This window comes from Sphaeroforma arctica, assembly GCF_001186125.1.
Source record: "Sphaeroforma arctica JP610 unplaced genomic scaffold supercont1.63, whole genome shotgun sequence".
In the NCBI taxonomy this organism is placed as follows: domain Eukaryota; class Ichthyosporea; order Ichthyophonida; genus Sphaeroforma; species Sphaeroforma arctica.
The window spans coordinates 36,049-51,989 of NW_014040495.1; the positions used below are offsets into that span (position 1 = coordinate 36,049).

A 15,941-nucleotide genomic window follows, 5' to 3' on the forward strand; every position below is an offset into this window, starting at 1 on the left:
GTGTACGATATATATTATTTATTACTATACTACTACTCTACTATATATATATATATATATATACTACTTATTACTATTATATATTATTATATTATTATATATATACATACTACTACACACACACACACTCTCTCTCTCTCTCTCTCTCTCTCTCTCTCTCTCTCACACACACACACACATATATATGTATATACATATACATATACAAATTTAGATATATACATACACAAATCTATGTATATATATATATTCAGTATGAATCTATTAGGTCGTTGCCAAGCGAAACCTCGCTCTTCTCGTATTGTTTAATTGAACGCGAAAAAATATGCTTTAGCAATTTCATTGTTGTTAAGATGACCTATATGTGTATGCATGTTCGATGGCGGCATTCGTTTTATGTATTTTCGATGGTTCTATGAAAATATCTATTTGTGTATGCTTGCCATGCAATGTTGCAATATCGCTTCAGTATTTATTTTTGCTTGTAATTTATTTTCATTTTGCTCCTTTGACTTGATCTTCATATCCATTGCGCTTTTGTGCAAAGCTTCGGATTTCGAGCCGTGAACCCATATCTAATTATGGTAATTCGTACCTCTTTGACTGAGTTCAGTTCGCTTCATGCAATCCAACCACTACAGTGCCATTATGGTGAGCCGCTTCCACCCCGAAGGCGTTATGGACCGCCTTCTACCCAAACTCATGCACTCAGGACAGCTGGTACTCTTCTCTGTCATGCCCGAGGTGCTTGTGCCCATCCGCAACAACATGCGTGCACGCGACGACTTTGTCAATGCGTCTCTATTTGACACTTGGACTAGATCGTACCAGATCTTGCCCCAGCGCACACACCCGGAGAATAACATGACGGGCAGCAGTGGGTATGTACTGTCGGCTACGTATGTGATGACTAAAGACATGTGTGGGATTAGTGCTTTTGTGCCGCCGCCAAATAAGCGCAAGCTGATCCAGATGGCCAAGGGAGGTAAGAAGGCAAAGATGGAGGCTGAGAAAGTGAGTGAGGGTACCAAGGAAGCGAGTGATGTAGAGACCGCTTCTACTGGGGACAATATCGCTGAACAAGTGCAAGAGTTAACCAGTGAGACCGCCGAGGTTGTTTTCACGGATGCCACTAAATAAAGATCGTAAACAAGTTTACTATGAAGATTTCGCAGAATGTCTTTATTACTGTTGTAGTTCGCAAACCAATTGCAAATTCGTGTTATCAACAAATATGTGCATAGGTGCTAAATCAGTGGTTACTGACGAAAAATATAATTATTTCTCACCAGGATACATAGCTTTACCCGCAACTATGATTTCGGTCAAATTGGATGGAGTTACCCGTGTCCACACAAGAAAGGGCAGATATGGACAAATTACTCTCTACAATCTACTAGTTTCTTCACAACAGCATAATTGTATATTGTTTGGCTCTTGGTTTGGAAACAGTAGGGAGAGTTATATTCAGTGTCCGCGAATCAAGCATATTGACCATAGCATACGCTACTGAATAATCGTGAGCGGTAGTGATAGGCAGGCAAATTTCAGGGGTTTATGTATGAATGTAGAAATATGAACGAAGTAGTGAATGTACTGTACATACCGCACTCTTATACCAACTACACTTTTATACCAATTTCCCGCACTTTTATACCAGATCGGGGTAAATATTTATTATAGATTTACATAAAAAATGCGATTCACAGTCCAGACTCCAGACTCCAGGAGGCTATGTAAAATAATTATATATTGGGACAATCTATAACATGTTAGTAATATTTCACCTAGTCTCCTAAAACGCAAATATTACTCTGTGATACACTAAGAATGGAATGGTCTATGTTGTAAGCGTCTATGAGGTCATGTCCAATAAGTTCTTTCGTTACGTAGTCTAAAGTTTGTGTAGATGGTAAAAAAATACAAGACAGAGCACTTGTTATCCTGGAAGTGGGTCTTTTTAACAGCACAATAAAGTAAAAATGTAATGATATCCTACATTCCACATCCGATTATCGTGCGCCTTGCTATACCGGTATTTGAGATACAAGCAGCTCTATCTTAAATAGTGACACTACAGATTAATTGACTTTTTATAGAAGTTGTACGCATCTGGTACTGTGTGTTTCGACGGTTTTCAAAATAGCACACGGAACGAACCTGACCCGAGACTTCAACGAAACAATACGGTTTTACAACGTCAGAAACAAGTATTTCACCACCGAGACTTTTCCGACGGCATTGGGATCATACGTATATGCTGTGAGATCATATGCATATGCTGTTACTTATCTATACAGCCTAATGATCACTCCCGATATATCTTTAAGTGCGACACAGATCGGTCCGTCGTTTTACAGTGGGTTGTACTTGTGCTAATGTACCCTGTACGCTGACCGTGAAGGTATCGATGATGATCCTACTTGCACGAGGGCAGTAGAGATTGCGAATGCTTTCGAGCAGTCGGATGATATGACGTGGTTAATGATTTGCTTTATGACAGGTCGTATCTTCCGGATACTAACATTCAATTGTACTTCTAACTATTCGCATGTCACCTGTTCATAGTTCATATTGTAGCATCCGGGAATCTGGCACGTTTGTGTTCGCAATGAGGGCTTGGTTTTTACGTTTTTAGACAGAGATCGGATTTTTCTATATAATTTCATCGTCCGTCTACAGTCCATTGTGGAGTTATGTAGTGTGTTAGATTTATCTACAGTGAAGTGGATCGCTGAATGAAGCCACTAGGCTAACATTTAAACCATATCGATTAAACCATTCAACCTATTAGTCGAAGCGTATTCAAATTTATCAACGTGACCATAGAACCGTTGCATTAGCGTGTCAAAAATAAACAGGCAGAGTCTCTACACCTTTGAAAATCGATGGGCGAAAATTGTGTGCTGTATTGAAGCTTAGAAGCCAGTTTGTGAAAGGCAGCAACTGACCTGCGTTTGTCTGATTGTTAGTTTGAAATATCTTTCGTCCAGCATTACATCGTAGTGGTATAACCATTATTAAGATTGATGTATCACTTGAGCTGATCAGCATAGTGACACTGTACGTGACACTGTGATCCCAAGCGCTTATTAAAAACCGTCTTACCCTCTCGTACAGGATATAGTAATATTGTGTTTTCTGGTACTGTGGATATACGTCACATTTAACCACTGACGCACTGGTTGGTGGTACGCCCCGTGTACACTGACACGTGGTGTGCATACAGTCACAACGCCGAAAACTAAAGGCGTTTCGCGTACGTCTTGAACATCTTATTTCGCACTGTAGATACTATAAGAGAACAAAAGTTATTAATACTCCTTCCACTGGTATATGTGACTTTATGATTTTATATCACCGTAGAGCTGTGTCAAACTCTGGAGCAGATAGACGAGACGATTGCGAGAGAGAATGAAATACATAGTAGGAACACAGGCAATGGCACAGCCAATGCTGAAGAGAGGCTAGATGACGCAGCTTACGATAAAAAAGCCGGTAGGTGGTTCCTTAACAACACGCCAGCACTGACGAGACCAGTGCGTGCGCGTTGATTGTTCATTGGTTCGAATACTGCAAAGCAATAGCGGTGGCGTAAGTGATGCACCGTAGGGTACTGCACACGCGTTTATTCATCGACAATGGTCTTGGGTAGTATAACGATACGGCATCTGGTGTGTGGCGCAGGTTCTAGCCAGAGAACAATTGCAGGAGAGTATGATACACATGTCCGGGTACGTACACTTATACACGGGGGTGGGGGTTGCACGAGCATAGGCGGTTACACTGGGACTCCTAACCTACATGAATGCCTTAAACGCTTCTCATTAAGGGCCTCAATGCTGCTGAAGGCGAAACTACAACAAGTACACCAGCTGGTTGCGGAGGCAATGCGATTGCAGCGGATATGCGCCGAGCTCAAGCACAAGACGGACCGAGTAAGGTCAACCCTGCCGTCAGGACAAGGTGTGTAGGATGAGAGCGAATCGGAAAGTAGGTTGTGTGTTCTTCCTGTTTTAAGTCTGGGGTACGTTTGGTTTCGATTCGGATCGTATTTTTGTTTGTAGCGTGTTCGCGCGATAGCGACTCAGGGTCTGCCTGCAGTACTGCATAGCTACATGGGGTGTAGTACAGTCCTGGGATTGTCTTTAGAGATCAATGCACACCTAATTTAGGCCACACTCACCCATAGCAAACAAGTACGATATAAACCGACCGCATGCGTGTGTGTGTCTATGGGTATACATATACCTAGAGACTATACATATAGCTAGAGACATAGACGTGTGTTCTTCTTGTCCCGTGTGGGCGTTCGCACCTTAGCACGTGGGTGTGTATCTAGGTTATGCATGCCTACTATCTTTGGTACGTCAGGGTCTGAACTATTCTTTTGCGCGGATATTCATTGCCATCCGTGTAATGGTCATGTTCTCTAATGTAACTCCGCTGTAACTGCTTCTGCGGGTGGCAGCTCTCACCGTTCACCCCAGATTGCAAGTGCCAAACACGGCAACTGACAGAGCAAGCCCTTGCTGGTGCGCGTGTGCATCTTTTGACTCGGTGCTATCACGTGTCCTGGTACAACACTTGATACTTACATGATCATGTACAACCATTATATCTCACTTGTGTAGGCGACCAGCCATGTGACATCGAACAAGACATTGTGACGGCCGAAGCCCGAGGCCCACTTCCCGACGCAGAGTTTGTGGACAGTGTACAGACCTTCTATGCTAACACAGCCACCACATGCGTACTCAACGCTCTGGGTGAAGGAGAGTCGTTGCACGATGTTGCGCAGAGCATATACCAAGCTGCTAGCGAGGCGAATGCGTCCGTGATTGCGTACTTTGCGCCGTTGTACTCTGTAAGTGGGCTGTACGGAGGTTCGGTACCAGACTCACGTGTCGGCAACCATGGCAACAGTTCGGAACCGAGTGGTCTCGGCCCACATCTCCACACCGGCACCACCACCATGCGCAGTACAGATCGGTTGTTGGACGTGGTATGTTCAGAGATAAGAAACAAGTGGGATGTGGTTGTGTACAATCTGCCTAAGTTCCTCGGGGCAACCAGCAGGACCCACAAAGTAGCCGCTAGCTCAATGCACGCGCTGATACCGTTTCTACAACGTGTGTTTCTGTGGCGATTGTCCGAGGCGGCATGTGCTATGGACGCATGGACACACAGGAGACCAGTTTTAGCGACGACGCATACTGCAACGTTGATGCTCATACTAACAAGCACGGTGGTGCGTGTAGGTCTGTCGGTGCGTGTACGGGGTTGAGTTTGTACTGGAGTTGGCGTACCGACACAGTTGCGTACGATCCGGCGACGATGGACATTGTGGATGGGGCCCTGAATGCGCCCGTGCAAGTAGACCACCCATGTGTGGTACTGCTGCCTGGATGGATTGCGGAGTACCCTGGCAGAGTTATGGGGTTGTATGGGTTTAGTAGCGAACTACCTACTATTTATCTCGTAGATACGCTTGTTCACTGCACTAGGGCCGTACATGGACTGGTTGAGCGTTTGCGGACGCGATTAGTTTCTTCTCTATTTCTGGAGCGCACGATTGTTCGAAGTACCAAACGCACAGGCCAATAGTCTCATACACATCACGACCAATCACACACCTTGACCTGCGCAAATACCAATACAACAACAGGTGGTGTTTATGTTGATCCCATTAACAATACCAAGTACAGAACCCAATGATACAAAACATCTCTGAAACCTCGCTCCCAAAGCCCTCACTAAATTCGCACTCAACAGGACCATCGCCCCATGCAACCGAGCAGACAGTGCTGATCAAGGCACTCGCCCTACCGAGTGACTATGTGACCAGTGGTGTGGAGAATCCGCAGAGTAGCACAACACACACAGACGACAAGGTTCGCCAGAGCGCACACAGTCCGTTCGACACGCACTCATACGGCCAGGATACCACATGCACCGTCAAGCAGAGTGAAGCTGTACGTGGCAGTGGCTGTGCATGTGCTAGTGATTCCGCACGCTACCGAGAAACAGGCGTTACAGATTCGGATACACAAGTTACAGGTTCGGAGCCTGGTATTGTGACCGATGGTGTGGATGGGGAGAGATGAGCCCGTATCGTCAGCCGTGTCTAGTTCGTATTCCGAGTGTAACGAGAGTGGTGCGGTGACCATTCATACGACACATACTACTGCAGGCACACCTGCAGGAGGAGGCCATACACCTGCACAATAGCACCCACAGTCTCCCACAGGCACACACTCAGCCCAGTGTGCATCACACACTGACAGAGAGCCAGGGAAACCGCACACAGTCACGCACAGGGATTCTGAGTCATCCGCTGAGCTGATGGATGCTGAGCATTCCACTCACTCGCCCCGTGGGTCGCCAGCCACTACCGAAGACACGCATAAGTCAGATAAATGTACATCGTATGAGTCTCTAACCATCGAGTCGACTCCCGCAGACAGCCAACACGTGGCAGTGGCAGAGGCAGTAGTATGTGGTTCATTGTCGGATACAGCAACTATCGACAGTCACATGGGCCGACGGCAGATAGCGGTTGGGGTCAATATTTCTTCAGTAGATGTGAACGTTTCTGCTGGTGCTTCTAGTGTGTTGGCCGTTGTGCGGCTGGATGAGTGTGCGCCACCCACGGCGGTGGTGTCGGTTAGGGATGGGCACGCAAACACGTCAGCGCAGGCTGTGAGTGGTGTGTTGGAGAGCAGTAACACACCACCAACGTCCTTGGCACAGCAGCAAGAGTCTTGGCGTTGTGGGGGGCCAAGTGCAGAAAATCGTGCGTCTATCAAAGGGTCTCCGCTGACAAATCACCCGGTATCGGCACGTCACTTAACGGAGCAGTATATACAATCGCATGAGCTCGATACTAAATCTGATGAGACAGTAGCCGGGCAACCCCATGATACTAGCCACTATCAGATAACCACTAACACACCAGCCGACACTGTGTCTCCACAGACGTGTGCCTCCGTTGCAAACGTCTGGACACAGCGCCAAACACGCGGTCATTTGCTAGTGATGCGGAGACGCTATGCGCAGAGACGGTCGCAGGACATCGTTGTCTACGATGAACTAGGAAGACCCATACTCACACACGCAGTGGGAGGTGACAGTGGGGCGCGTGTGCTGGTGTGTGAGCCGATCAGGGTACCACCGCAGGCTACTATGGCCGACGACTGTGTGAGTATAGACAGACCTGCGGCAGAGGCTGGTAGCAGTACAGGAAACCGGGACGTATACCGGGACGGTGTAGAAGCTTGTACCACATCGGTGGACGATCGTTCAGTAGGGGTCACGGCTACCTCGCCAGGTACTATGAAGGGCACATCTGGATTTGCAGCTGATAGGGAGACACCTTTATATGAGGGTGCTACTGATAGGGGGGCACCTTCATATGAGGGTGCTATGCACGGCGATGGGATGGAGGGTGGTACTGTCCATGTTGACGGACCTATTAATGGGCCAGAGTCTGGGCCGAAATCCAGCACACGCATGCGGGAGCAGAGTGCTGTAGATTATACTCAGGGTGACCAGAGTATAACGGCTACTGGCACAAGCATGGGTGAGCAGAGTGCTGCAGATTATACTCAGGGTGATCAGAGTATAAAGGCTACTGGCACAAGCATGGGGGAGCAGAGTACTGTAGATTTGGAGATGCAGATGGATGCGCTTGAACATGCCGTCGCGTGCAGGGAAGAACTTCTATCAGGCGAAGAGGAACTAGCGGTTGAGGCGTTGGAAACCATGGCAACCGTATGTGGATCGCCAATCAAAGAGGGTACGGCAAAGGGCAGTGCGGAGAGTCCGGCTGTGTCGACGTCCGATTTTGGTCTCACGTTGGACACCGATGATGACGAACCCGAACTACTGGCTACGGAAGTAGATGGTGGAGATATAGCAGACACAGCGGCACTCCGGGAAATGAAGACAGGCATTGGATCACTCAGTGCTACACCATTGGCTGATTCATGTCCGAAATCACCTCTACAGACCGCAATCGGTGAGGTGGCATCTGCAGCTGCTGCTTATGAATGTGCCCGTGAGTCTGTGCGATCGTCGATATCACCGCACCAAATCGCAGTCACACCACCCGACACTACGCAAACAGAGACGGGCCACACGAACACTACTACGCTGGCTAGCGCACGGGGATGCGATGGTAGTCGCATTGCTGATGAAAAGGATGATGGTGCATTTGGGAGACCGAGCCCAGGCTGTGTCCGAAATAGCTCACAATGGAGCCAGGAATCTGTGGCAGGGTCGCACGCTTGTGGGTGTGCCGACTGTGCCGTTTGTTCAGATGGGCGTGAGCGCAAAGCTCTGCGTTCTACTCCAACGCTGCATCCAGTGTTTAGGATCGCTTCGAAGCTTTTGTCCGATGTCCAAGATACACGTGACAGCACAGAACACCATACCGTATCGAGTGAGTGTGGGGTTGAGAGGGTATCTGATGGAACTCGAGATACCACTACGCCTATATATACAACTGAACCCAATACAGCAGTCAAGGAACTGGGGCGAAATGTTGTAGATCCTCATCTCGCATCTTCCAGTCCCGATGCGAAACATCAGGAACCCCATGATTCAGAAACACAAGACGCCTCTAGTAAATGCGCCTCTGTGGGAGATGGTCGCTCACCGATGGAAGGTGCTGTGGAGCATACGGAGTTTGATACACCCACTGATGACCCAAAGGGCATCACTTGCCCATCAGAGGTGTCTGCTGCAACATCAGGTGCAATGTCTGCGCAGGAAACGGCAGTCAAGTCACAGAGTGTGGTGGACGAAGGGGACATACCGACTGTGCTGGCGGGAGCAGACGCGAGCGGTGAGCGTGGAGTTCAATTAGAGGGTGACCCAATCTCACAGCGACACAATAGAGACGACACGAACACGGCACAGCATGCACCCAAAATAGAACGCTTGCCTGACGCCAGTACCCTGGCAGAAAGGGGCGGACGTAGCGAAGGTAGCCATAGGGACGGTAGGCGATATAGCCACGCGCGTATCGACCCAACCAAAGGATCGGTGGATGCGTATGGGTACGGTGGGGTCACTGTGCACGCAAGAAGCGACAGTGGTGTGGACACGGGCCAGCCAAATGATGGGTATACTGCGTGCAGTAACCGTAAGCGCATGAGGAGCGAGGCAGATGCACAGCCACCCCCTGGGCGGACTACGCGAAACAAGAGTGACGATAAAGCACTCGAGAGAGGGGAGGGACTGAGCCCAACGGGTGGTGGTATGGGATTATCAACCCAGGGTGTTGATAAGGACGCAAGGGTTGGTGTGCAGGATGCATCGTTGGCTGACTTGGGGCTCGTCGCTGTGCCGAAATGCACTGGCGAACATCCGTCACACGCAAGGGCAGCCACACCATCGCAACTAGTTACCACTGAGCGCTCACCAGTTAGTAGCGAGTTAGCTACTGTTGACGAGCGTAAAGAGGAGCGCAGCGCTAGTTGCGATATAGTTTCTCAAAGTACGGGTGACACGCTCTGTGTGGCGTTGGATGGGCCACACACCCTGACATCTGAGAAGGAGGTGCGGTTGGATGGGTTGAAAGGGGACACTCCACAGCACACGGTAACGGCTGGTCAAGGCCAGGACACCAACGGAGACACTCTGTGCAGAGACGGGACAGACCTGGTACAGGATGTAACCACACGCACAGAGGATGTATTTCGTACGGAGGGAGGTGCACACAATGTATTTGACTTGTGTTCTCTCACGCAGCCGGGAAAAGTATACGGCGAGATTACTTCAGATACCACACTTGAGGTTGAAGGCAAGGAACATGATACATCCCTGACCAGTATGCCCCGGGCTGATTGCGGACATACACACCAATTGTCAGAGATATCGGAGCCATTGACAACGTCTGCTTCAAAGACAAAGACAAAGCCAAAATCAACGCCAAAACCAAGGCCAAAGTCAAAGCAAAAGTCAAAACCAAAGCCGAAAGCCAGAACAAACCCCAAGCCAACGTTTACTTCAGAATTCAATACGAAATTCAAGTTTGATGAGTTTCTGTGGCAGAGTGGGCCATATACGCGATCTCAAGCAGCAAGTGAGCACGACCGCTCACCCGCAGTCAAGGCTACGCACACACCTGAGGTACAAAGTACGAGCCAGCAAGGCCGAGGACGAGGGGACTCCACATATGGCAAAAAGGTTGGCAGGCAAAAGAAAGGGCATACTGGCCCCACCAACGACTCTACACCACAGCAACCGACCGAGACACTGAACACACAGCCCCAGAAGGCCAGCACTACCAACACAGCGCACCGCAGAAAGCGTGCATATGCATCGGATATGGATGCAGATGGCAAGGAGACTCAGCCACAGAAGAGAACGAAACAGGCGAAGCAGGCAAAGCAGGCGACTGCCAAAGGGAAGGCAGCAGCCGATCCCGAACAGACCTATGGCCACGCGACAGTGCCCAAAATGGTAGTGAGTATATGTGAGCAGACGTCTGTCGAAACGGACGGTGTGGTGAGAGAGATGGGGACACAGCCAGCTGACACGAGCAGTGCCGCTACATACACTTCTACACACACCTTGGCAGAGACTGGTAAGAGAGGGAAGAGTGGGAAAGCCAACCCCAGAGTGTCTGCTAAGGCGCGTACCGGTCAGGCTGTTAAAATTAAAACAGCTACGCCTGCGCACGCCAAAGTGTCATCGCATAGACCAGAAGGGGACCGTCGGGTGAGCAAGCGTGTGAAGTGTCACACGCTGGATACGCAGGGCTTGTCACAGGCACTGACTACAGACACGGTGCATGGCACGCAGCCGTGTCGGCTGAAAATGATTGGGCCCCGCGCACAGTCACTTGAGGAGGCGCAGGAAGATGCTGTTATGAGCGGGTCGGGGGATACAGCTGGAGCTAAGGCTACTGAGAGAGAGGTGGGACTTTCTGTCTGCGAGACAGAGGAGCACAAAGGGGTGCGACAAAGTGTGGACAGTACAGACCCTGTCCGTGTGAGTGGTGCCGAGGTGCAACGAGTGACGGGTCATACTATCGGGGAGGATGAAGAGGAGATACTGTGTGGGGAAATTATAGGCCTTGGGCGTGTGAGCACTACGGGAATACATGCGGATGAAGCTACGGGTGCGCACGCAGGAGCTACCCGCGTACACCCACAGCAGACAGCACACACGCCACCACTCACACAACCAGAACATGCGACAGCCGCACTGTCAACACAGAACACGCCACAGACGACCCAGACACCAGAAACACCGTACGTGTCACAGACACCGCAGACTCAATTCACAGAGCACGCACGGCAGAGAGGCCATACACCACAGGTGGAACAGGAACAGTTGTCAGATACACCACATGTGCCACAAACAGCACAGGCACTGCATGCGGTACAGACAGCACACACGCCATAGACAGGCCAGCCATCAGAGAGAGTGTGCACTCCCCAGACACTTCCAGCGACACGGATCACGCACACCTTACAATCAGCCGAGACAACACCCACACAGCCCACACTACACCAGCAGGCCCCGCTAACGCTACCGAAGGGAAATATACTACCGCCAAGCAACACACCAATGGCTGAGTACACCCAACAGTCAGCCCCGACGCCATCGACAGGGCACATGTACAAGGCAGCACAGATAGCTCACACAACACCATTCAAACAGCAACCACAGACAACACGCACGGTGCATACAGGCGAACCGAAGCACTCGCCACAGACAGCACAGACGCTGCCGAAGGAGCACGCGCGGGGACACGGCGGTCTGTTCGGTGGTCACCGCCGCCGCACAGTCACCACACGGAAGCAGACGCGAGACCAGCCAAGTCTAGAAGGCACTGAGCATGCGCATGGGGCAGACGGTGCATGTGACTCGTCACAGACGCACTTGCAGGGGGTGGGCGCCAGTGTGCTGTCGTACCCTCAGAGTGCGTTGAACGGCAATGTTGGCCGAAGGAAAAGGGGCGCTAAGGTGGACGCGGACGTAGCCAAGCACCTGTTTGAGGATAAGTATTCGAACCATCAGGGCTCGCGTATCAGGCTGGGTACCACTGCACGTGAGAGTGTGTGAGTGCGCTTGTATGTACTTTATTGCGGAGATATGATCGGTGGCGGCCACATATTCACATACGTGCGTGTACAGTGTACTCAGCAGTCCAGCAGGGCTCAGCGGTCGACTTCTCCGCTTTGGAGTATAAGATACACGCGTCTAGAATAGGGAATTGATATAATTGATTTATAGTGTCAATATATATACCAGAGGATATAAAAGATATACAGGGTGTGGGTTTTAGGGTTTATGGGTTTAGAAAGTGGGGGAGGATGCGCATTGAGGGGCTTATTCGGCTTACTATCTTCTAGGTTGAGGAAGTCTTGAATGAGGGCGAAGGTGCTCAATTAGTGCGTCTAAACCGCGTAGAGGGAAGAGATTGTAACATCCCCACCAGACTGTCGCAATTGTGTGGGCGATGGTGAGCAGCTACTGTGCAGGTGGTTATTATGCAGATGGTTACTATGCAGGTGGTTACTATGCAGGTGGTTACTATGCAGGTAGTTTTATTGCGTGCACGACTGCACGTACACCGATTGCTACTACTACACAAGAGCGTGGAGGTTTCCCGTTGGGATGGGTGGTGTAGCGCCTGGTGCTAGTACTATGAGTGTAGTGCCTGGTGATAGTACTATGAGTTCGCGCATGCTATTCAGAGTGTACTTCTGAGACCGTCAGTGCACCATCCTTCGGTCTGTGAGATGGACATCACGGGACATCAAAAGATGTACTTTGTCAGCCTTGTTTAGAATATAAAAATATGGAATGCGTTGTGTGCCATTTCATGAAGTTGTCACTGTCTGTTATTAAAATATGGAATGAAATGTATGCCATTTCATGAAGTTGTCGCTGTTTCAAGAGACATGAACGGATGCGATACTTACCTTCCGCGCGACTAGTAAGCGTAGCTACTTGCACAAATTCGGATGCCCGTGGACGTCGTCAATGCCTACGGAGAGATACGTTCTATCTGTACAACTCTATCTGTGTGAAGACCTCAAGATATACGCACATCGCTTGACGTGGTAATTGTGTGCAAAGCCATTTATACTTACGAGACATGCATGGGTAATTTTAATAAATTTATTCCCACCTATATATACAATGGGATTAATCCAGCGACATGCATGGGTAATTTTAGTTTATTCTCACATTTATATACAATGGAATTAATCCAGAGACATGCACGGGTTATTTCACAATTTATTCTCACATATATATACACTGGAATTAATCCAGAGACATGCATGGGTAATTTCAAATAAGTTTAGTCTCACAAATATATGCAATGGGGTTAAACCAGAGACATGCACGGGTAATTTTAACAAATTTATCCCCACATATATATACAATGGGACTAATCGAGAGACATGTATGGGATATTTCAATAGGTTTATTCCCACATATATATACAATGGGACTAATCGAGAGACATGTATGGGTTATTTCAATAAGTTTATTCCCACATATATATACAATGGGACTAATCCAGAGACATGCATGGGTAATTTCAAATAAGTTTATTCTTACATATATATACAATGGGATTGATCGCTCCGCGAGAGGCGTAGCGAGTATGTTCTGGATGGAGGTATGATAGCTGCACTCCCTTAAGTTACCCTCAGCCCTGGAAACCACCACCGGGGTTTCTTAGTACCAAAATGACCGAGTCTCCCCTCAGGAAGAGTTTGCTGATGAACCTGTCCTTGTTTACAGGTCTGGCCACTTTCTGACCTTTAGCTTTCTTGGGCACCTCTGTCCACATCTCCTTCACATCCTCGAGTACCATATTGCAGTGACGGTCGAACGCCTTCACTCGGCCCAGCAGTTTGCGGTTGTGGCGACAATTTATAAGGACCTGCAGTGGGTAGACGCAGCACTACCCGTCAGCACTTGTGACTGTCGGTACATATTTGTGTTGATAGAGACGACACTTGGAGATGGGCTTGCTATCCCGGCAAATTATTAGATACAAAACCAATGCGCTTCGGCGGTTGCTTGGTGATTCTTAATAACATTTCGGATCGCATGGCCTTGTGCCGGCGACGTTTCGTACAAATTTGTCCCCAGGGTAAACACCTATAGACACGGTAAATTCTAGCAAATCCTCGGGCATACGTTTAAATACATACGTTTAAGTAGGACTGGAACAGAAACCTCGACAATCTGTGCCACACAAGCTGCTGCTGCCAGCTCACTAAAAAACACACTCGCAACATATTCATTAGATGTATATACATATAAGACGAGCCGCCAATACATGCCTGAGAGTTGGTCTTCACAGCCTGCGTCAGTACTGACAAGGGACCGGTTTGGAATTCATTCTCCTCGATCTCTTTTAGTTCCAATGCGGACATCTCATGTTTGGGTTTTCTGCGTAAGAATAGGAACAGGACAATCTAATGATATCAGCTTGAGCCAATGGACCGTTGCCCATACCCATAATTTCTGGGCCAAGCCATAAGAATGATAAAAAAACGCAACCAGTTCTTGCAGTACTTTGGGCAGAGTTCCGTGCACGACGCATCAGCGGATATGAACAGCAATATATAGTAGGTGATGGTTTATATAGTTGTGAGTATCATCCCCAAGGATGAGTATGTAATGAATATAAATGGCAAATATGTTTTGTTCTTATAGGTGTATATATCAATGTGTTCGTACGAAATTATATAACATTGTCCGCATATCTCATACAGAATAATTGTGCAGATACACCAATACACACCCGTGTATATAGATATATGTGCATGTATGAAAATGTGTTGCGTTTATTGATAATCCTATATTCATGGAATATGAGTGCATGTATGTACACTTGGCTTCACAACCCCTAAAACCACGATGCCTATAGCCTATCAGTGTAAACTATCATGATTTAATTTATACTTCCCCCCAAACTTAGACACATGCTCACATTTGGACAAATAGGCACTCAAATCGCAACTGCACATCAAACTTGAACACCATATCGCACATCAGCCAATTGAAATAAGCTCACGGTTTCGAAATACCTGTAATATATACATATTTATAAAAATAGATATATATATATATATACATATATATATGGATATATATACATACATACATATAATATATATATATATATATATATGCATACACACATACTTACATATATATACATTAAGTATGTATGTGTGTATGCATATATATATATATATATATATGCATGCACACATACATACATATTTACGAATATATTATATACATATATATATATAGATACATGCATGCATACATACATACACACTTATATATATACATATAGGCATCCACACAAACACACATATATAAAAGTATATATACATATATAAATATATATAGGTGTGCGTGTGTGTGTGTTGATATTCCTATAAAAAATATATAGATATGTATATATACATATAAATACATACTCACACACATACATATATACTTTATATATATATGTATACATACTCACACACATACATATATACTTTATATATATATATGTGTGTGTGCAATATATATATAACGTATATGTACCTGTAAATACTTTTATCTATACACGTATAGGCATGCATACATACATACATTACATATATATATATATATATATATATATATGTTTTAGGTTTATATATATATATATATATATATATGTGTGTGTGTGTGTATGTGTGCGTGTGTGTGTACTATATATATATATATATATAGGTTGGTATGAAGATACGATTACATATATACATATATATGTGTATACATACAGATATATTTGTGTATGTATATGTATCTTTTTATGTTCATGAATGCGTACATACGTATATATATATATATATATATTTATATGCATTTTAATATATATATATATACAGGTATGTATGTATGTATGTATG

At 46.9% G+C, this 15,941-nt stretch overlaps 5 protein-coding genes across 5 annotated transcripts in view; 4 read left to right on the forward strand and 1 right to left on the reverse strand.

The window, feature by feature from the left end:
• Positions 1-1,155, forward strand: part of SARC_01547 (hypothetical protein) — a 2,710-nt gene extending 1,555 nt beyond the window's left edge. The window contains exon 2 of the mRNA XM_014304712.1: positions 642-1,155. Within this exon, the coding sequence (XP_014160187.1) occupies positions 642-1,140 (499 nt within the window). The 3' untranslated portion in view covers positions 1,141-1,155. The remainder of the gene's footprint in view (positions 1-641) is intronic.
• Positions 1,156-3,839: 2,684 nt separating this feature from the next.
• SARC_01548 (hypothetical protein) lies at positions 3,840-5,287 on the forward strand (the record flags this gene model as incomplete). The annotated part of the gene is made up of 2 exons (XM_014304713.1): positions 3,840-3,966; positions 4,635-5,287. 2 exons carry the CDS (start codon positions 3,840-3,842, stop codon positions 5,285-5,287), a joined length of 780 nt encoding a protein of 259 aa, XP_014160188.1.
• Positions 5,288-6,345: 1,058 nt separating this feature from the next.
• On the forward strand, positions 6,346-11,498 carry SARC_01549 (hypothetical protein; the record flags this gene model as incomplete). Its single annotated transcript, XM_014304714.1, has 1 exon — positions 6,346-11,498. One exon carries the CDS (start codon positions 6,346-6,348, stop codon positions 11,416-11,418), a length of 5,073 nt encoding a protein of 1,690 aa, XP_014160189.1. The 3' UTR covers positions 11,419-11,498.
• An 85-nt stretch (positions 11,499-11,583) lies between these two features.
• On the forward strand, positions 11,584-12,236 carry SARC_01550 (hypothetical protein; the record flags this gene model as incomplete). The annotated part of the gene is made up of 2 exons (XM_014304715.1): positions 11,584-12,073; positions 12,154-12,236. 2 exons carry the CDS (start codon positions 11,584-11,586, stop codon positions 12,234-12,236), a joined length of 573 nt encoding a protein of 190 aa, XP_014160190.1.
• Positions 12,237-13,681: 1,445 nt separating this feature from the next.
• SARC_01551 (small nuclear ribonucleoprotein Sm D2) lies at positions 13,682-14,417 on the reverse strand (the record flags this gene model as incomplete). The annotated part of the gene is made up of 2 exons (XM_014304716.1): positions 13,682-13,918; positions 14,343-14,417. The coding sequence occupies 2 exons, from the start codon at positions 14,415-14,417 to the stop codon at positions 13,682-13,684; spliced, it is 312 nt and encodes a 103-aa protein (XP_014160191.1).
• Between the last annotated feature and the right edge of the window lie 1,524 nt (positions 14,418-15,941).